Here is a 23,323-nt window from a genome sequence, read left to right as displayed (position 1 = left end):
AAGGCAAATGGCATCCATTACTATACCAGACTATACGACCATAAACCTATAATGCTATATATTAAGTCTATGTATACGACAGTATAATATAAGTTTATGCAGTATATAAATAAGTCATAGACTATGACAGTCAATTCCGTCAATCACGAATTATGTTGGATTGATGGACTGACGAATGGTATTAGACGGTCACTCAATTCTCTTCATATTCATGTTGTGTGTTATGTCAAAGCCAAAATTGTCAAAGGTACAGTGCGTCAAGAAAGTGAAGAAATTAAAAAGTGGCAACACCATAGTGTCAACCCTTTCAAATCAATCTAAGAAAAAAGGATGACACTACCATGTTGCCACTTTTTAATTACTTCACTTTCTTGACGCACTTTATACGTTTCTAATTTTTTCCTATTTTGTCAGATGTGACAACACTCACTCAAAATTCGTGACTGATGGTTGCATGAAGCAAAAATTAAGATAACCAGATTTTCATCAATCAACTTCATGCAACCCTCTGTCACGCTCATAGGCATCCATTACTTGGTAGGTTTTGCTGTCAGTTTTACCGCAGTCATGGCCACAGAACACTAATACTCCTACCGGAGGTCATGGCTGTAATTGATGGATAACCTACCGTGTAAGAGCGTGAGTCGTGACAGACGTTTGCATGAAGTTGATTGACGAAAATCTGGATATCTTGACTTTTGCTTCATGCAACCATCAGTCACGAATTTTGAGTGAGTGTTGTCACATCTGACAAAATAGGAAAAAAATAAGACGGGTTGCACTCCGGGAGTGCCGGCAGAAGTGAAAACTTAATTATTAACGCTGTGCATTATTTTTTTTACCCATTTTTATGAAAAACGATTTTTTAAAAATCGATTTTTTGCATTAATCGAAACCCTTACAATCGATTAAAAAATAAATATAATCAAAAAAAATTATCAATTGTTCGATTAATTGATTTCGATGTTACAACACTACTCTCCAACCGTCTTACGGTTTTTCGATCAGCACGAGAATCTGACGCGAGTTTCTCAGTTTTTACCCATCCGACAAAAGTGCTCAACGCCGCTAAAGAAGTTTTCACTTCAAAAAATTAGATACGTATACCTTTGACAATTTTGGCTTTGACTGGCATAAAACTGAAGAGAATTGAGTGACCGTCTAATACCATTCGTCAGTCCATCAGTCACCCTCAATCAAACTGCAAACATAATTCATGATTGACGGAATTGACTGTCGCTTGCATGAGCGTGTAATGGATGCCTTACACGGTAGGTTATCCATTAGTTGTAAGTTTGTAACAAGCGTAACAGCCATGGTCCTGTGTATGGAGTGTAGATGGAGGAGAACTATCTCTGTATGTAAAAAGTGTCCGCTGAATTAGGGTGGCGCAAAGAGAATATAATCACTACATGGGTGGCGCTACAGTAGCAACAGGGTAAATTTTAAATCATTTAGCAGCTTTTATTTCAGCTATTTAAGGTTAATATATTTTTCAAAATATATTGGTATTAACCCAGTAATTCTGTAACTCGGCTATTCGGCGAACTTCGATTTATATTTTGTCACCAACGGCTACATTCATTCCATACCCTTTGCTCCCTTTGCTGCAGCTAGCGCCACTCTTGGAGGATTTTTCAACTGTTATTTACTGCGTACAGCTGGACACTTTTTCAAATATCCCCCATATAAGATAGTTCTCCTCCATCTACCCCCCATGGTCCTGTGGTAAAACCATAAAGTTAATATACCTAGCGGAATAGAGCAACAATCTCGAGCTGTCAAACGAAACCGAATTTGGTTTTCATCTGTGTGAAAAATATGTGTACGTGTATACGTACACATATTTTTAGTGTATACTACACAAGCATGATTGAACATGATTTCTATGATATTAAATTGTCAACGTGGGGCACGTGCCGACTGGACGCCAGAAAAAGAGTGCTGCTGTCATGTATCACACGTCTCTTTTTAACACACGGTGTTACTGATATTGACATCTCTCTTACTCAGGCCTTTGTTTTTCTATTCCGCTAGGTATATTAACTTTATGGGTAAAACCATAAAACTGAGAGCAAAACCTACCGTGTAATGGATACCAAAAACACATGATAATATCCACAGATAATATCGGTACCTACTGATAGTAGAGCACTTGAATAACGGCCGTTCCCAATATTAGATCTATCTCTGGTTTTGCCCTACTAGAGATAGGAATAGCTCACAATTGACATAAAATATATGTCTGTAATGTCTAATCTAAGCTATTCCTATCTCTAGTAGGGCAAAATTAGAGATAGATCAAATATTGAGAACGGCCGTAAGACGTCAAGCTAATTACACTTTATTCGCTTAGGACCTCTATATGCGAATATAGTGTATTCACATAATCTCATCTTATTGGGTGCAAAAATTTGAATATTATATTTAGATGGTTTTTGGTGTATGAACATGTATTTTTCTAATGCAGTATGAGAAATAGTCTTTAGCTTATATTTTGACAGAAAAAAAGATATCGATTTCTCAAAAATTGCCACGTTAAAAAAATATAAAACTTGGTAGATTACAAAAATTCTTATTGATGTTCATTTTCATGCTCAAAGAATCAGTGATTAATCTTTTCCACTATAAACCCAATAATAATCGTAGGTATATATAAAATTCTCGTGTCACAATGTTAGGCCGCGTACTCCTCCGAAACGGCTTAAGCTTTACTGATTTCAACCAAATTTTATATGCATATTCAGAATCGGCTACTGGGCACTTTTTATATTGATAAGTGCATTTGTTGAATAAATAATAGTAAATTATTACAACTAGAGACTGACGGCGACCATTGTTTGTGCAACGGGATAGCGATGGACGTTGCCATGGTGACATACTTATTTAGTCACTTCAATAAAATAATACGGGTGAAATACTTTATATTATGGCAAAGAAACGTTTGCCGGGACAGCTATTAATATTATAATTCTCAATATTTTATAGGAGTAATACTCGTATAATACGGTATTAACTAATATTGAGTAATACTCAGTATTAGTTAATACCGACACATTAATGATATATTATATATAGTGCGTCAAGAAAGTGAAGAAATTAAAAAGTGGCAACATCGTAGTGTCATCTCTTTTTTCTTAGATTGATTTGAAAAGGATGACGCTACGATGTTGCCACTTTTTAATTTCTTCACTTTCTTGACAGACTATAAATGCGTATTTCTACAAAATATAATAATGTTTTAGTCTCGTTCAAACTCTAGAATGGCTGATCTGATTTTTCTTACTTTAGACTTGAAATATTCTTGAAAATCCAGGGAAGATACTTACTCAATAACTATCACTTATGATTAGATCATAATATTATGGTGATAATTATTGACCCGGTGACCCGGTGAACTTCGTATCCATTTCCTCCTATTATAAAATATCTTCCCTGGATTTTTTTATATTTTTTTTGATTAGCTATTAATTATTATCACGTCTTAGGTTGTGTTAGATAGATTAAAGATAGTTGTAAATGTATACATTATTAATTTTATAATAATTAATTTGAATAACCTCCTCCTTTTTGGAAGTCGGTTAAAAATAGATTATATTATAATAATGAATTTTGAAAAAATATAAAATGTATCATAGAATTATACATTTTATAGATGATAATATAGATAACTGACGGAGGTTATTCAAATTAATTATTATAAAATTAAAAATGTTTACATTGTCATTTCCAACTATCTTTAATCTATCTAACAAAACCTAAGTCTGATAATAACTAATATCTAATCAAAATTTTGTTAAGACAATATTTTCTGTTTAACTGTACTTAATTTGTAAGTTACTGTACTTTTTCTTTTACACTCCATTTTAAAACTCGTAAAAATAAAATTGGCGTCTAGCTTATGAATTATTACTAAATATATGCTAATTGGCTTATATTTTTAAAACCGGTAGAAATATATAAAATGTAGATAATAATTTGGTATAATATTATATTTTGTAATGTCAAATTTAGAATTTGGTAGAATTTTAGTCCATCATCTGGTATCCCTGCCGGGTGTGTGTGCGGTGTTAGTTGTGTACATCTGTAATTTAGTTTAATTTTAATTGTAAACAATGTCTTTTTTATATCATTTATTAGTGCAAAATTAATAAGCTCGTTTTTCCATTACCACTGTTGTAGTTGAAGTGTTATAATTTACTTTCTACCTTGATGTACGGTTCTCGTGCTTTGTCTTCGTGTGTGACAATATACTCAAAATGGCGCATCAACTGGCACCGTCTGTGAATTGTTCACTAAACGACATTGACCTCAGCGCTCTGAAGGTAAATATTTAAGTACTTTATCATATAGGTAAATCGTTCCCCACTGCGGATTTTTGTTAGATTCACCCACAAAAGTGTGTCCAGAGATCAATGATCTCAGAGGGCGTGAATCATAGTGAAGGTTCAATTAGGATTATAATTAGCTTTTATCTATACATTTGTTGTGCTTGCCTGGTTTCAGGACCCGGCTGGCATATTCGAACTTGTAGAAGTCGTCGGAAATGGCACGTATGGCCAAGTCTATAAGGTATGTTTATACATTTTTTTAGAAGTTCATATGATGAACTTATTGTTCTCTTCTATAAACATGACAGTCGGCCCTTTTTATAGCATAAAAACAGGTTAATAACAATTAAGATGAATAATTAACTATAATTGAGTAAAGTGTAACGCAATAATTAAAGATGGTTCCTTTATCTGTTCGGTTTTCCTTATAATATTTAGCATAATATTAATGGCAACAAAATTATTCAAGTTTGTAATCTAGATTTTAATTTTTATACAAGTATGAACGACTTCCAAGGTTTAAATATGATAAACAATATACTTTAATATAATTATTATATATATTTTTAATACATTAGCAATACTTTTGTTTGTATGTACTTATAATAATTTAAAAAGCTGAAGTTAGACAAACATAATGTAAAGTTTATGATGCAACATAACTTATGATATAAAGGAGGACAGAATGGAATTATTAAAGAGGAAGTTTACAAAGTATTGTCTAATTTGTTCAAACATTGTTAATGTTAAAATGACTATTTTAGGGTCGTCATACAAAAACAGGACAAATTGCGGCCATCAAGGTTATGGACGTCACCCAAGATGAGGAAGAGGAGATTAAACTGGAAATTAATGTACTTAAAAAGTACTCCACTCACCGTAACATAGCTAATTACTATGGTGCTTTCATAAAAAAGAGCCCTCCTGGGAAAGATGACCAACTTTGGCTGGTTATGGAGTATTGTGGAGCCGGTGAGTCAAGTTCCATAACTATTACGACAAATATGAATGCAGCATTATACCACAATAGACATAACTACCAGTAGTTCAACTGCAAAGAAACGGACAGGTTTCAATATCTGTCAAATTCGTCGGGTTTCACTAGGATTATGAACGGATTGTGCCTCTCGCTGGCTGATATAATTTATTTTTAAATATTTAAAGTAAAGATTTCAAAATTGGATTCTGACAATTTTAATCGCATGTGCCAAAACACAAACAACAATACGACCAAAGAGGAACACGTCCAGCGAATATGTCACATTTTTAAATTCGTAGGTAACAAGTTAACAACCCTAGCGACGATTTTCGTCATAATACGAAAATTTAAAAATTTCAACATCAGTTCTAAGTCGGCATACTCTATCATTCTGTCTACTCTGATTATACACTCTTTGGCATTTCAAATATTATATTTTATTGAGTTAAAGCTTTGACTAGTAGTATCACAAGTATTAATAGTACCAGCCAGCATATAAATCATAGCCCAAAAAGCAGCATTTTTATACAAAAACAGTGTAGTATTCACTATATTCAAAGTACAGACAAAATTTGTACAGATAACAGATGTGTGAGTTGTTATGTTCTCATTTAATAATGAGTAGCAAACAAGTGATAAAACTTAGATTCAATGGTCTTCAATCACTGCTGCATAATATTTATATTTTGCTTGAGTACAAATATTAACTAGTTTAACTTCATTGATTATTTATTTTTTCTATCTATAAATATCTTGTATAAGTTTAATAAGTAGGAATTACTCCCATTTGTAATATGTATCCTTGCTGATTACATATTATAAATAGACAAATATCTGTCCATTTTTACCTTTACCACTTTAACTGTTAAACCAATTTTGATGACATTTAGTATGGAGATACTATGAGTCCCATAAACGGGACTCATAGTATCTCTCTAGTAGTAGTACATGGGAGATCTTATCACAGAAAAATGAATGGTTCCCATGTGACAAATGAATTACAGCCCAACAAAGTTGTAGTCAAGATCTATAGCAGGGGTCACCAATAAGATTCGCTCGGGGTCCGTTTTAAGACATGAAATGACCTTCGTGGTCCACACATTTTATAAAAAAAAATAAACAAAGGTAATTACAGATAATACAAAGATATTTTTTGATATTTTTGGAGCTAATTATCTCTCTAAAGTTTGGAGTGAAATATTGGTGCAAGCTATAGACATTAAAACTTATATTGACATTAAAACCTAGAGATGTTGAAGTCCTAAGATAAACAAATTACGAAGATCATCTTCGAGCATGCTTGGTCCACAATCCACACACAATGGGTCGGCGGTACAGATGCGGACCGCGGTCCGCCATTTGGTGACGCCTGATCTATAGTAAATAAATGTTCCCATTTTAGGTTCTGTGACTGATTTAGTTAAATCAACTAAAGGACAATCTTTGAAGGAGGAATGGATTTCGTATATATGCAGAGAAATTCTCCGAGGTCTTAGCCATTTGCACTCTAACAAGGTCATTCACCGTGACATCAAAGGGCAGAATGTCCTCCTCACAGACAATGCTGAAGTCAAACTCGGTATGTGTTTTCCTTAATTAAAAATACTCGCTAATTCTACCAACAGTTACAACATAGATTGATACAATGTAGGAGGATAGTTGTATGGGAAAAACTTTCTCATGTAAACATAATAATGATGGGTGTGGGAATATTTAAATGAAAGTAAAACTTCTTTAAATATTTAAGAGGAAATCGACTTACTGATACTGTAAAATATTTTTAAACACTATTTGAAAATTTGAATGTTAGAAATTGGGTTAAAATTGGGTATAAATCAGATGAAAATCAGCATTGAATTTTAAAAAAATTTGTACTGAGGTAGAACCAATTTGGTAAAAAAAATTATTTTGTGACTACATCTCAGCAAATAATGAATCTAATTTTTTATGTTAAACTTTATATGTTTATTGTTTACCAAATAAATAATTATTTATTGTATTACTTCTATCCTAAATTTTATATACTTTGATAAAATGTATTATTTAAAATGTGTTATTAAGTACTCATTTAAAGTAAATGTTTTTTTTTTCATCACAGTGGACTTTGGAGTGTCAGCCCAACTTGACAGAACAATTGGTAGGCGAAACACGTTCATAGGAACACCTTACTGGATGGCACCAGAAGTGATTGCCTGTGACGAAAACCCCGAAGCCACATATGACAATCGCTCTGATCTGTGGTCACTCGGGATCACTGCACTGGAAATGGCTGAGAGCCAACCGCCATTGTGCGATCTTCATCCTATGAGAGCTCTTTTCTTAATACCAAGGTACTAAAGACATGTTTTAATCAAATTCCATAGGAGTTCTATGATTTCCAAAGACTACATTTTAGGATGGAATATTTATTTTGTCCTAAACAAGAATACAGAAGCTTATAAATAATTTGCAATTTTCTTACAGAAATCCTCCACCTCGTTTGAAGTCTAAGAAATGGGCAAAAAAATTCCATAGCTTCATTGAGACTGTTCTAGTTAAGGATTATCACCAAAGACCATACACTGAACAACTTTTGAAACATCCTTTTATAAGGTAAAAAAAAAAAAAAAAGAAAGATAATATTAATCTGTGATTTTGTATACCATAGAGATTTTTTTATTGACCAAAAACTTGTTTTTAGGGATCAGCCCACTGAAAGGCAGGTGAGAATTCAATTGAACGACCACATCGATAGATGTAAGAAGAAAAAGCAGGACAACTCTGTACGAGAGGACTACAAATATTCGGGATCTGAGGGAGAGGATGATGACAATGCGGTGGCCGGTGAACCATCGTCCATTGTTCACAACGCTGCGGCTCATCAGGCCGGTGACACCTTGAGACGTAACTTCCAGCAGATTCAAGAAGGACGGTCAGTATATCTCATACTTAAACTGTCCCTACATACAGTATTATAAATACAGTTCTAAGTTTCCCTATTTTGCCAATAATTTTTTACATTCAGGCCCATGGTATAATGTTTACAATAGTGTATGTAAGTCGGTGTTTGTGGATTTTATGCTTCCACCATGAATTCCATACACGAGTGTCTGTGGTATGTTACATGTATGTATCTCGTTTTTAATTTCATGTTTTTTTAATCATATTAAACAAGCTCATCGCTCTTGATATGGTTACTAATAATAACACGTTTAACATGAGTTTGAACGAATGATATTAAAAATAACAATTCAATAAAACCAGAGTCGCTGAAGCACAACCTCAACCGCCACCAAAACGCAACAGTAAGCGCGAGGAACGCGAGGAAATACCTGGTAAATTACACTTTATATACTTTTTATGTACACTACACCAACATACTTAGCGTGGGCACCATACAAAGAAGGGTTCCTTTTTGCACTACAATGGACAAAGTGACAGATTGAGGCAAATGGAAATCAGTCTGAAATTGGTCCTAATCAGTTAGTCTTTCCACTCATTTGCATTTCTACTATGGCCGTGCTAAGCACGCAACATTTTTATATAACTATTGTTTGTCCTCTGTGGGCTGTGATTAGCAACCCGGCTCCTTAGATTATGCCTCTACATATCAAAAAGCAGCAGATGTTTGATCTTATTTTCGATACGTACATTTAATTTTATTTTCAATGCTTCTGATAGTCATTGTATAATACCTACAATAAAAACAATCCTATAGTATCACGATATTTTTGTACTACTTTACAAAAAAATAGAGTGAAATAACAAATCATACTTTTGTTGTTCACTATAGAGCCTGGCCCACCAGCAAGGCCTTCCATTCCGCAAAGACTGATCGTTGTGCCAGACCCGCAGACCCAGCAGCCTAATAGATACAGGTGAATATCAAACATAACTTATGTTATACTAAAAATGTTTTTTTTTTGTTTGTCTCGTTTGAAAAATGATAATATAAATTATAAATAAGTCACAGCATGTGAATACGACCTACGATCTTTTGAGTACAGAACCCTAATCCATACTTATATATTATAAATACGAAAGTGTGTCCTCTTTACGTCTAAGCTGTTGAACCGATTTTGCTGGGTATGGGTTTACCTTAAGTCCCGGGAAAGGACATAGGATACTTTTTATAACAGTTGCGGACGTCACCTACTAAGTTATAATGTAATTCCCAGGCCGCTGCCTCCGACGCCCAAGTCGTCGGGCTCCTCTAACAGCTCGGGCTCCAACAACGGCACGCCGCCCGCTCAGCCGCCGCCGCCGCAACGCGCCTCGCACCAGATGTTCAAGCCCATGGTAATATCACATACTAAGCCCCAATTTCACCAACGACCGTTAAAGTTAAGGCTCGAATTAGTATCACGTTACCTCTTTCGTTTTTCTTATGAATGAAAGAGAAGACATGACATTTTAACAAGCTGTTAACACTAACAGACGTTGGTGAAATTGGGGCTTAATAATTTATTATTATTATCAGCCTACAATGTCCCACTGCTGGGCAAAGGCCTCTCCTCTTTCTTTCCAAAGTTCACAATCCTGTGATATTGCTGGCCACTCTTTATCGAACGCATCTAGTTCGTCGAGCCACCTTTTCTTGGGTCGGCAGAGGTGTAACAGAGGCGTAATACTTAATAATAATCCTACTGTAAGTCAGAACTGTGTAATGTCGAGCCACAAATTTTCATACTGACATAAAGGGCGCGTACTCTCTGGTAGTGGGCTAGTGGTCTCTTTTGGCGCTGGCCGAAAATTTTCGTAAGTAAACAATATCTTTTTGAATAATAAAAAATTGTTACACAAAATACTAGACGTGACTGTTTTTAGGGTTCAGTAGCCAAATGGCAAAAAACGGAACCCTTATAGATTCATCATGTCTGTCTGTCTGTCCGTCCGTCCGTATATCACAGCCACTTTTCTCCGAAACTATAAGAGCTATACTATTTTTATATGGTCTGTTTTTCTAGAAATATAATAATTAATGACGCTAACACCAGTGATCATGCGCCCTCAACTACTAAAGATCTGTGCAGTAATCTTAAGTTTCAACTTGTCAACCGAAATTATTGATTGACCAGATGAAACTTAAATAGTTTTACAATGGTTACGTATAATATTTAAAACTACGACTCAGTACTTGTTTAATATTATCTAATTATCTATCTATTACTTACCTAATTATAAACTTTTTAAAGCCCTTAAATATTTGGTTTTTATATTATCTGTTACTATTAATTTACAACTGTATAATAATTTCTTGCATCTATTTATAAATATGCAATATACTTTTTCAATACTACTCAGACATACGCTTTTTTGATTTGCTAATCAGCCGTAAAAGTTTTTATTTTATTGGCTTATGTTTTTGTTTCCATGTCACGCTGTTTTTCTTTGCACAACCGATATAACGACTGCAGCTCCCTCCGCGAAGGCCAGAGGTAGGTTCATTATTGTATTTACTTTGTTTGCTTTCAGTGTTTTGACGTGTATATTTTTTATTTACAATTACATCGTTTACGAAGTACTATCAGAAAAGTTGACTCATAGGCGAACAGCAGAACGTAATTTGGACTTTGGTCTAACTTTGACTTGACATAAGGTATAACCCGACCAAATTACTTAGGTCTGCCCTTGAATCAATTTCCTGAATAACCTGATAGTGCAATTGCGTAAGTTACATGCATTTATACATACTTACTATGATTATTTGCTTTAATACAATAGCTTTTGTCGCTGTATTACGTGTAGTCTAAGTATAGTATGTTTAAGCTCAATAGTTATATAAATGTGTTACGTTTTCAGGATCTGGACCGTCTGGCGGCTCAACTGAACGAGCTGGGTGTGGTGTCGGGCTCCGAGCCGCCCAACCGGCCCCCGCGCGCTCCTACCAATGGCCAAGGTGGGTTCCGTTGCCTATGATTGATCTTTTGATTAACCTATTGTATGATCATTATAGATCATACAATAGGTGATTTAAAGCATTCAAGAGTTTTTTTTATCTTCACGAGCTTCACATTCGGATTTCGTTAAGAACATTTTTTTACTAATTGAAAGACATTACATACAATGTTTTATCATTTATCTATCAAGCAATTCATTGTTGTATTATACAAATGATAAATAATTTGAAAGTACGGTAATACGGCAGTGCAGGAGAGATATACTCTCCTATCAGTATTTATTAATTTATTTTGAAAGCAAAACAGAATTCAGCTAACATACTATTGATACTTATTAAAAAATCTGTCAATATGTCCATTCTTTTCCGTTTCTAATGTTTATTTGCTAAGGCTGCAGGGCAATATTGCAGGCAGTGCGAGGAGCTGAGGCTGAATATTATAAACGTCCCATTACAACTGTTTTACCTCCAGGGCCGCCGGTGGAGCGCAACCCGCCGGAGCCGACGTTCGAGGACTCCGACAGCGACAGCGACGCCGAGGAGAGCGGCGGCCGCGTCCGCAACGACGGCACGCTGCTAGCCAGCGACCCGCCCAAACCACTGTATGTATACTACGCATATTTTTCTCACTTTTTTGGTAAAGAGTGGGCCCCGTGCGAGTTTCTTACGCCGGTTCTTATCGTTAGTTCCCGAACCGGTGGTAGGCACCGTGTAGGACATTCTGAAAATATATTTTTTTAAATTTATTCAGAAATAAAACAATTTTGATTTTTTTGACCATACACCAGAAGGCTTAGCATGGCCACAGCAGAAATGCGAAAGAATAGAAGCACTGTTAGTTTTTGCGGACAAACTGATTTTCCTTTGTTAACTCATCACTTTGTCTACTTTACTGCAAGAGTAAACCTTTTTATGGTGGCCATGCTAAGCTTTAGGGGTCTTTCTTTCCACACGTCTCTATGCGAGCTATAACTTTTGCTAAGTAACTGCTGCTAATAATAATAGCTCACATTTGCCTGGAAATAGCAAATTGATAGTCATCTGATTAAAGATCTCAATAACATAAAACTTTATATAGTTATTTTCTTATACAATGAGAAACTAATGCAATGTTTTTTTCTCTTTTCTTTTTTTTTTCTTTACTCCCCGTTTTATTTGTCCGTTGTTTTGTTGTCCCGCTTGTGTTGTTGTGTTGCGTTCGGTAGCCCGGAGTTTTGCTACAGGGGCGCGGGGGCGGGGCTCGAGGAGGGCGGAGCTCCGACGCGGCCGTTGCCGCCCACTCCCGACGACGCGGACCCCCACCCCGACCGCACGCTCGTCAAGCGGGTGAGTACGCAAAATGTTAATGACTTTCTATGTAAGACCGGCCATAGACGGACCGTATCTTGCGGTCGGTTTCGACTGCAACTTTCATACTGCAGATCTGCAGTTTTCATACTAAATTCATATCCGCAATACACAGACCGCTCGAGCAGTCGGTAGTCGGTACATATTTCAACGCGACCGTTCTAGAGTAGTCAGGAGCAGTCGATCCCGACTGCGACTTGCGATCCGTCTATGGCTGGGTGTGGTGAAGTCAACTGCAAGTGGATCTACTGCTTTCATCTAGAATTGTCATACTCAAGAAAAAATCTCTACGATAATTGATTTTACCATACTGTACAGCGGGCGTCAGATCCTGGATATTTGAGTTGAAACATTATTATTGCGTGTCACCCCATGCTTTGATTTATTATTGGCCATGAATTACAATTTAACGGTGACAGCTACTGTCACCGTTAAATTGTAATTCATGGCCAACATAAAGTTAATATACCTAGCGGAATAGAGCAACAATCTCGAGCTGTCAAAATGAAACCGAAATTGGTTTTCATCTGTGTGAAAAATATGTGTAGTGTGTACGTATACACTTAGACAAGCATGATTTCTATGAGATTAAATTGTCAACGTGCGGCACGTGCCGACTGGACGTCAAAAAAAGAGTGCTGCTGTCATGTATCACATGTCTCTTTTTACCACCCAGTGTTACTGATAGTGACATCTCTCTTGCTCAGGCCCTTGTTCTATCTATTGAGCTAGGTATATTAACTTTATGGTTGTGAATACGTTTACATTGATTCGACGCCAGAATCCAGTCATACTGGCGCCCGCTGTTACTTTAAATAAGCACTTATTCTCAACATAAGATCGGACTACGCGTTACTACACAGCAGCGACGACTTACCACGAAGTACCATTTTTATTATACTAGATAAATAATAAAATTCAAACGCCGACAAAATTCAGTATAAAATTTCAAAATGTAGGTATGTAAAATTTTTTGGTACGTTATTTTCATTATTCATTATACCAATATTTAGTAGCATAGGTTGAGCACCGCGACATTTTAAGGGGGCGACTAACCCTAAAGAGTCGATTTTATAATTCATTTTTATACTTCAAAATAAGCCCCGAATTGTTTCATTTTCTAAAATTAGATACTACATTATATTTCCGAGAATTAGATCTGAGCAAAAACACGATATCTTAAAATTTTCTCGATAGAAAAAAATCACAAAGATGCATCTAATTTTCACGAATTTTTCATTTATTGCCATAACCGTGCATTGAACTAAGTTAATATTTAAACACATTGTATAAAATTCTATCATTGAGAGATCGACCTAGCGGATTTATAAAATGTTGTATATTTATCGAGTTATTGAGAAAAAACTAATTTGGCGATGAATCCGCGTCGTGCTTTTTCACCTGGCATATGAAAGACGGGCGTGATTGTGAAGAGAGAAGAACGATGTTTGATTTTTGGGGTTAGTCGCCCTCTTAATCCCATCGTCAGTTGCTGCGTAGTGACGTCTAGTGCAATCTTACCTTTAGCCCCAATTTCACCAACGACTGTTAAAGTTAACGCTCGAATTAGTATCACGTTACCTCTTTCGTTTTTCTTATGAATGAAAGAGAAGACTTGACATTTTAACAAGCTGTTAGCACTAACAGACGTTGGTGAAATTGGGGCTTAATCTTGGACAGTAAACGCGATCTGGAAATAAAAAGCTGAAACAACTCTGCTAAACAATTTCTGAGTGATATAGTAAAATGGGACAATGTAATTATATACCTACTGACTGACATTATACGTACTATACAAACCGAGCTATCAAAAAGAAACGACGTCAAGTTTTTGGATTGATTGTAAAATTAAAGGACTCAAACCTTTTAAGGATTCAATCACCTATGTTTATTTAAGATTAGTTTAAATGGGGCAAATTATTGGTATTTTGATAACTCAGTTTATTCAGTGCTTTCAGTAGATTTACTTCTCTAATTGTTAGGTACTATTGGTGTCTTTTTATTACTTGCTAAATGCTTAGTGTATGTAGATTTTTAGATATTTTTTTTATTTGGATTTTGAACTAAACCCATTTAAGTTCAAGGTAGCCTACGTTTTCAATGTAAATAAAAATTTATGCTCATACCAAAACATAATATATTATGTACTTACTTTATGCTTAGTTTTACCTTATTATCAGTAATCAGGAGTACACAAGTTTCAAATACATAATACATACATACATTCACGCCAAAGTAAGATTAGTGAGCCTTAAATTATGCTGGTATATAATATTATTATCATGAATAATAATGCGCGCTGTTTTCTACTTATAATTTTTGTTGTACTAAATGTCTTTGAAAACATCAGAGGGAGAATCTGGAAAACGAAAACCGACAATCGGACGTCGACGAAGCCGTTCTGCTAAAGGACTGGGACTTCGCCAGGTTCTTCCCGCCCAAGGGTGATACCAAGGACGAGAAACGCGACTCGCCCAAAGACGCCGATCTCAAGCGGGCGCAGCTGCAGCGCCAGTCGAGAATCGAATTGGAGGACGCCTGGCTGAAGTATAAGGCCATAGCCACGCCGCCGGCGCGACACAAGCAGCTCCAGAAACCGACAGAAAAAACCACGCAGGAGAAGTTCTCCGACATTTTAAAGTACAAGAAAGAGCAGGAGTCGGATACGAGCACGCCCAACCGATTCTTCCGCGGGTTCCGGCGCGAGAACTCGGACTTCTTCCCACTGTCTAGCACGCGCCACTCCGCCATCTACTTCCCCCGCCACGAGAGCCCGCTCGGCAGCAAGCAGATGCGCTCAAGCGGCATCTTCAACAACACGCGCAAGCAGACCGCCAAGCCGGGCGGCGAGCCCGTGCTCACCGACTTCATCAAAATGAATGACAGCCTCAAGTTGTCGCGCAAGAAGGAAATAAAGATCCCGGATAAGAGGAGCTCCGGCAGCCCGATAGAGGCGCTGAAGAGCGTGGCGGCGCTCATACGTCAGGATAGCGAGAGCAGCCGCCAGAGCAGCGTCAACGGCGACTCGCCCGCGACTAGCATCTGCTTCACCAGCGGCTCGTCCTTCGACCGCGACCCCGACGTCACGGCCGACTCACGTGACGTCCGCCGCTCCGCCGACCGCGACACGAGCGAAGTTCTCCGACCGCGCAGGGAGAAAACAGAGTCCGATATAGTCTTTAGAAGGAACTCGCACCAAATTCGTCACGATGAATTAATGTCGAGTGGGCAGGAAGCGGTAAACGCACCGGATCAGGTAATTGCTCGCTGCTCGGGATAGTTTGATTAATATTTTATGGTATGGGTCTGTATTAACGGTCGACTAACCTCCATCGCTGTATTTACCGAGGTCCGCCTCGTAACGCTGGTGTGGCGGTGTAACATGGAATGGTGTATGTATACTCACAACCTATGAATGTTTATTTTATTGTTTCGGTTGAATAGGCAGATAATATGATATGTATCGTGTTATGTATTAATAATAATTATTATTTCTATATAAATTAAATTTATCGCTGATGCTCACACGTCTTACGCTTGGCGTGACAGTAGTTTTGAATGATCTTACGAGTATATACTATGAACTATTAAATACACAGTAGATTAAACACCTCCCTAGATATACATTAATTTTATTAACTAGTAGTTTGGACACTAACCCACGATTATATCCGCGCGGATACCGACTTCCTACCACGACGCCGATAATACTGAGTGATGAATTTAATACACACACTCGAGTTAACAATGGAATGAAAGCTAACGACCTCACCGAAGCCGGCAGAAACATTAAAACATCGAAACCGAGAATGCGTTTGTTACTGCATGTTGTACGCTGCTGTTTGTGTTTGTCACGCTACATGTCCGTCATACGTCCACACATTAAAGATGCATTCGTTTCAGCTGTAACACACGATTATACGCTTTATAATGTTTAATTTGTGATGATGATAATATTTGAACTTTTACAAAGCTAAAATTGGGAGATCAATCGCATAAGTTTAGGCTTGCAGCATTACCCCCTAACTAATAAAAAAAATCCAGACTACGGACAATAATATTGTTTGTTTTGTCCTTATCTATTGTTATGGCGTAAGCTGCTTTATGACAATGACAAAATATGCAATTTATAGTTTTACCCATGTCTATAATATGACGAAAGCCGCTTGATAAACAAGGAAAAACTCTTACATGATAGAGTGGATTTTTATTAGAAGGGGGTTGAATCTAAAAGTATGGTCGGTAATGACGTCACCGTGGGTCGCAGGGTCGCTCCGGCGCCAACGAGGGTAGCGGGTCCCGCACCAGCTCCGTGCTACCCGACCTGCTCAGCCAGGCCGGCCAGCCCACCACGCCGCCCAGACACGACAAGTCCACCAGCGAGGAGGTACTTATACTCCATCTATGCCTATACTACAGCCAGTGTAACATGCTCATACAACCTGACGGAAAATAAGAAATACGGAAAATAAGCCGTATCGATAATTTTCTGAGATATTGTCGTTGCTCCCACCAAAGCCCATGTGTGTATTTTGTTAGGGTTTTGAAAACAGCAAGGAGGGAATTTCAGTACCGATTTGGGTCAACTTTGCAGATGAGGATATTGGCAGGCGCAACAACAATGTCGAACGCTTAATGAATGGTTTAACACCTCCATTGTGAGTATCGCAGACTATCGATTTTCAATTGTTATGCGGCAGCCGGCTGCCGCTTGGCCATTGATGGCTTGTTACCGGTTTTTATTTTCCTAGTCAGGTTTTTACAATAAATACTATAATTAATAATATTAGCTATATCCATAGCTTAATATAGTGAGATCAGAAATTATTTTGCGTAATATCCATTGTAACTCAAGTCGGGCTTCATACAGGTTTACAATGTACGTTTTATTGTAAGCATATATTTGTGTTTAACTTAACATTGGGCTCCTAACTTATTAACGTTGGAACATTTTGGGACTATCATCAATATGAAACAATCATAATAAATTTAATTAAACCACCATGGATGTAAAACATGTTACATAATAATATACATATTTTGTTCACTGTTAACTCTAGCCATTTGGGTATTAAAATCGTTAGGAGCCCTTGTTCATCGACCAAGCTTTTAGTATGTATTATATTAATGTGATAATGGTTGTCAATCATACAAACGTCTTGGAGCGACGGTCCCCGACCAGTTTGCAGACTGCTGTTATCACTATGTAAGTACGAAATGCATCGCAGCCGCAATGCCTCAAAGCATTATAATATCATAGAATGTTGTTTGATCGACTAGACAGCTCACTTCTCTATTTATGCATACATACATTCGCTTTCATGTTCGGTATACCAAACGTAGCTTTTAAAGTAGCCTAGAGTATTTATTGACATCAAAATATTTAGAGTATATTCTATATATTTTAAAGGAATTGTTAAAATACTTTGTTTCTAGAGAAACCTTAAAAGAATAAGTAAATTTTTCAAAAGATTCGACAACTTATTTAAAAAAAAATCTATGATGTATAAAAAAACAGAAAAGACTTTCCATCACTTCATGACACCTCTCTTTAAACACTTCCTGATCATATCGCCGCCACCTTGATATTTACAAATAATGCTAATACGAGTATATAGTACAGCAAATAACTTTCCGATCATAATTGGATGAAAACTAATCAACGGGACGGAGGTTTAACTAACCGTACATGTAATGGACTACCGTGCGGAGGCGCTTCAATTTCTGACATATTTTTTTTTTATTTCAGTATAGACAGGCGATAGCCGGTGCCCCCCATCACCACCCCTCCTCGGCGCAGTCCACGCCGTCCAAGTCCTTCGTGACCGCCGCCTCCCCGCACCCCCTCCAGCAGTCCCCGTCTGGCTCGTCTGTGGGCTCGCAGCAACAGTTCCTCCCGCTCCAACAGAAGCAGCGCTCGTTCCTGACGTTCGGCTTCGGCGCCGGGTCCGCGGGCACCGGCGGCTCCGGCAACGCGTCGCGACGCGAGAGCCACGTCAACGTCAACGTCACGCCCACCTCGCACGACCTCACCTCCGACACGCCCGAGATCCGCAAGTACAAGAAGAGGTTCAACTCCGAGATACTGTGCGCCGCCCTCTGGGGTCAGTTACCGACACTATTGTCTGTGGTCCAAATCTCGAGGCTGATGGCGACATTTCATGAAATTTTTACGTTTCATAGAGTTTTGTGTCTCGCCTCTTGTTTTGGACATTAACAAAAAATCTTATCTTCTCTTTCTTTTATTATTTTGTTTTCTTTCTCTTCTTCTCTCTTTTCGGTCTTTATTTTATTATTTTGTTATATCTAGAATGAAGTAATAAGTAAGAGTAAAATCTTAACATCTCTTCTTCTTCGTCTTGACAATTATATAGCATTCAGTCAAACAGCTAACATTATGTTTTCTACAGGTGTTAATCTGCTAATTGGCACAGAGAATGGTTTGATGCTACTCGACCGCTCCGGCCAAGGCAAAGTGTATCAATTGATCTCAAGACGCCGTTTCCAGCAAATGGAAGTGTTAGAAGGACAAAATATTTTAGTGACAGTTTCCGGGAAGAAGAACCGCGTCCGCGTGTACTATTTAAGTTGGCTGAAGTCAAAGATTTTGCGTACTGATGGCTTGAGTGAAGTAAGTGTTCCAAAGAAAATTTTCCACTATTATCAAATTAATAAAGGCGACTGTCGCTGCTAATTGTGCTCATCTAGTAATGAGATAAATACAGAAAGATAAGCATCAGTTCCATTTTTTCCATCCAAACATTTCTATAAAATAACCTGCGCAGCTAGCGACTCTTTCATAGAAATACATAGAAACAGTAGTGTCGCGACGACACGTCGTCTGCTGCCGCTTCATGTCGCCCGCTGCCAACCGGCACCTTAAAAATTATTATTACTAATACACGCCTTTACATTTTCAGCAAGTAGAAAGAAGAAATGGTTGGATAAATGTAGGAGAATTACAAGGTGCTGTACATTTCCGTATAGTGAAGTACGAACGAATCAAGTTTCTAGTGATAGCTCTCAAAGACTCAATCGAGATTTATGCTTGGGCCCCGAAACCCTATCACAAATTTATGGCATTTAAGAGTTTTGGAGACCTACAACACAGGTAACTGTTACTTTTAAACACGTTTAAATACTACATTTTAATTTTTTCAATGTACTGATGTCATAATAACAAATTGTTATCAGGCCCTTATTAGTTGACTTAACAATTGAAGAAGGTACAAGACTGAAAGTAATATATGGTTCAGCTGATGGTTTCCACGCTGTCGACCTTGACACAGCCAGTGTTTATGATATCTATATACCAAAACATGTGAGTACTCTTTCTTTATCGCACTAGAATCTTATACCCTTAAACGAGCAATTCTTGTATATATATATATATATATATATATATATATATATATATATATATATATATATATATATATATATATATATATATATATATATATATATATAATTGGAATCTCGGAATCGGCTCCAACGATTTTCATGAAATTTTGTATATAGGGGGTTTCGGGGGCGATAAATCGAAATAGGAATCATTTTCATCGAATACCTATATATTTATATTAATAAATTTTTAAGAGGGTAATGGCAAAGTATTTTTTTTTTATAAATTCTAAATTACGTGTTTATTTACTTTGTAAGTGATAAATTTAGACATCGGTTTATATGCACGATAAAAGTGCCGAAATATGCACGAAAAATGGCCGAAATATGCACAATCAAAAGTCACTTGGTAGTGCCGTTAATCAAAGCGTCAATTTTTATAATTTCATCAAATCCAGGATTTTTCATTTCTTACACAGCATAACTGCATATTATATAATAAACAATTTTTTGCCAACATTTTCTGATTCCAATGTTAATGCCCATGGAAGTTTAATAAATCATAAACTACTTTATTCAAATTTTTTACTAATGTTGCCAACTACATAGAAAAATTTTGTTTCTAAAAAGATGTTGTACCTATCGGGTGTATTGCATTCTTTAAATGGGGATGGAGCCCACATATTTGAAGTGTTTTGATCTATCGTAACTCTGTTTTGTGGCCTGACATATGTGGTGTGTCACATAGCTAGTTCGGACTTTGGAGACTACGAGGGCATAAAACTACCGAAATATGCACTATCAACGAAAAATTGCCAAAATATGCACTATCGCCTAAAAAGCGCCATTATGTGCATTTGCATATGATATGCAAATGCATATAATCCGATGTCTAGTGATAATAATGGCTATAGACATTAGGCAATATGCGACATTCTGAGTTCTGACCTTTGGCAACTCTGATCCCAACTGAAATATTCTGTTTACCACAGTAGTAAGCAAAAACCCCTCTACTTTCCTGTGCAAATTGATATGGAAAAAACTCAAAAACATAATCCTAGTTAGATAACCATGAACACCACTATTTTATTATAATTTTTTTTATTTCAGACTCAAGGAGCTATTGTCCCCCATTGCATTGTACCACTGCCCAATTCAAATGGAGTGCAACTTTTACTGTGTTACGACAACGAAGGTGTTTATGTCAGTACTTACGGCCGCGTTAGCAAAAATATAGTTTTACAGGTAAGATTATCCCTCCTAAGTCATATTACCAATAGTTTTTTGTTGACATTAGTAAGGCCCAATTCACACCGAATCGGCAGCGGCCGGCAGCGGCGCGAAGAGCACTTTTAGTGTGAAATAATTTTTAACTTTATATACATACTTATAACTACTAGTATCGCTTGAAAACTTCAAAAAGGGCTCTAGGCGACGCGCGACCGTCGGCGGAAAGTGCTCGCGGCTTCCCGGAACCGCGCGCGTTGTCGCGAGGGGCCTCGAGGCGTCGCGAGCACTTTCCGCCGACGGGCGCGCGTTGCACAGTGGATCGAAAATCGAGTATCATAGACATAAGAACTTGAATTTCCAGATGTCATTTTTTTTTGGGCTGAAATATGGTCTCCTAGTTGTTATTACATAATAAAATGTAAAGAGACGCAGCTACGTGTAATAATAAGGGAGTTACAATTTTTTTATGAAAGTAAAGAACACGGATCATTTAACAAAAAAACAATAGAATATGTCAAGTAGTTCCAGACAATTTAATTTAATTCAGTTGGAAGTTTTAAATTGTTACTGGGGACACTGGAAAAAGAGAGGGTTGATACATTATATCACCATAATAATTTCTTTCTTCTTTCTATTTGAATTAAGTTTTTAATTAACCAAAATAAAGTACCAATGTACAGTTTTAATTAACCAAAATAAAGTACAAATGGTGCCGTAATACAAAATATGCCAAAATGTGAGTAATAATTAGTACTATAATAGTGTGTGAGGATATAACGGCCAACCATGCGATTCCAGAGATATTATGCTCATTTTTCATTACGGCTCCATACTAAAATTTTTACTTAGAATCCTATTTATGCCTCTGATGGCTAAAACAAATTATTATCATCAATTTTCAATAATGATAATGTTTGGTTTTCAGTGGGGTGAAATGCCGACTTCTGTTGCCTATATTGGTACTGGACAAATTATGGGCTGGGGCAATAAAGCGATTGAAATACGATCAGTAGAAAGTGGCCACCTTGATGGAGTTTTTATGCACAAGAAAGCACAACGCCTAAAGTTCTTATGCGAACGCAACGACAAAGTATTCTTTTCATCTGCCAAGGGAGGATCATCGTGTCAAATATATTTCATGACTTTGAATAAGCCGGGCATGGCTAACTGGTAGTAGACTAATGGATCGATTCATAAGAAAAGTTCGATTCTGTGATTTAAGATTATTATGGCCAAATGGGCAATCAAGCCAAAAGTGTAGTCAAGCAGCTAAAGTTGAATGTGTTTTGGTCGTTTGGAATTCAAAGACTTTGTGATAATGACAGATTATTATGCTCAAAAGACAATCCACAAATTATTCAGTTTCAAGAATCTTTATCTTTTACGACGTGACATTTTGTACTGAATAAATGTAATTTCAATACAAGCTATAAAATATAATATTATATATATAAGCAATAACCTGTAGGATAAATGTTTTTTATATTGACAATTATGAGTAAGTTATGCTGCTTAGGTTTTATGTTGCAATTGTTAAAAGTATAATTGAGATCAAACTATCAACCATATTATGCCATATTATATTGTTTATAATTGTAAGTTAGGTGGAACAAGATTATTTTATTTGGTATATTTTTTGTTTCATATTTTTAATTAAAGTATAAATAAATATAAACGAGTACACATAACAATAGCATTAAATACAATAAAAAGATTGTGTCAGGATAGCATATTGTATTTTTTAAATCAATTTAGTCTAAATTTACATCAGATATATACAACTATGTCTGATTTATTGACTAGAAACAAACTGATTTTCGACATTATTATATTAAGTTTAGCTTGATTTACCTAAGTTTTTTTTTTTGTGATGTGCTATTCTGGCATAATAGTAAAAGCATTTAATGAGTTCTTGTAAATTATTATTGATCTTTCTCATAAATATCACTTAGAAATTGGCACAAAACACTGTAAAAATAATCACAATCACCTGCAATAATTTTTGATCAATACTAAAAATTTGGTACTATTTATTATTTATTTGTTATGTACTATATTATTTTACATGTATAAAGATGTAATTGTGCATATTGAAAATACAATTCAAGACTTTTATTTGAACACCTTTATATTTGAAGACATGTACTACGAGTTACCACTATGTGATATGTCAATAATGAGGAAATCTAGTACCTAATAATTGCAAAGATTTTT

General features: G+C 36.4%; 1 protein-coding gene across 3 annotated transcripts; it reads left to right on the top strand.

Annotated features, from left to right (window-relative positions):
- The first annotated feature begins 4,046 nt into the window (after window positions 1-4,046).
- Window positions 4,047-22,894, top strand: LOC121729977 (serine/threonine-protein kinase mig-15). 3 transcript variants are annotated; one of them, XM_042118757.1, is made up of 22 exons: window positions 4,047-4,325; window positions 4,507-4,572; window positions 5,096-5,303; window positions 6,713-6,889; window positions 7,409-7,640; window positions 7,774-7,902; window positions 7,991-8,221; window positions 8,554-8,624; window positions 9,083-9,167; window positions 9,468-9,588; window positions 10,707-10,727; window positions 11,092-11,188; window positions 11,661-11,790; window positions 12,412-12,514; window positions 14,886-15,791; window positions 16,803-16,922; window positions 18,285-18,639; window positions 18,946-19,166; window positions 19,456-19,646; window positions 19,730-19,856; window positions 20,990-21,124; window positions 22,035-22,894. In XM_042118757.1, the coding sequence occupies exons 1-22, from the start codon at window positions 4,260-4,262 to the stop codon at window positions 22,281-22,283; spliced, it is 4,041 nt and encodes a 1,346-aa protein (XP_041974691.1). In that variant the 5' UTR covers window positions 4,047-4,259; the 3' UTR covers window positions 22,284-22,894. The 3 variants fall into 3 exon arrangements, with proteins under 3 accessions (XP_041974691.1, XP_041974692.1, XP_041974690.1); XM_042118758.1 differs by having other exon boundaries at window positions 12,394-12,514; window positions 18,444-18,639; XM_042118756.1 differs by having other exon boundaries at window positions 12,394-12,514.
- Window positions 22,895-23,323: the final 429 nt, after the last annotated feature.

This window comes from Aricia agestis, chromosome 8 (genome assembly GCF_905147365.1).
Source record: "Aricia agestis chromosome 8, ilAriAges1.1, whole genome shotgun sequence".
NCBI lineage: Eukaryota > Metazoa > Arthropoda > Insecta > Lepidoptera > Lycaenidae > Aricia > Aricia agestis.
Note: the sequence above shows the minus strand (reverse complement) of the source record. Positions and strands in the feature narration are given on the sequence as shown.

Coding starts and splice junctions, on each gene's coding strand:
- LOC121729977 (XM_042118756.1), top strand. CDS start 4,260: ATGGCGCATCAACTGGCACCGTCTGTGAATTGTTCACTAAACGACATT. Junction 4,573..5,095: donor CGTATGGCCAAGTCTATAAG/GTATGTTTATAC, acceptor TGACTATTTTAG/GGTCGTCATACAAAAACAGG. Junction 21,125..22,034: donor GCAAAAATATAGTTTTACAG/GTAAGATTATCC, acceptor TTTGGTTTTCAG/TGGGGTGAAATGCCGACTTC.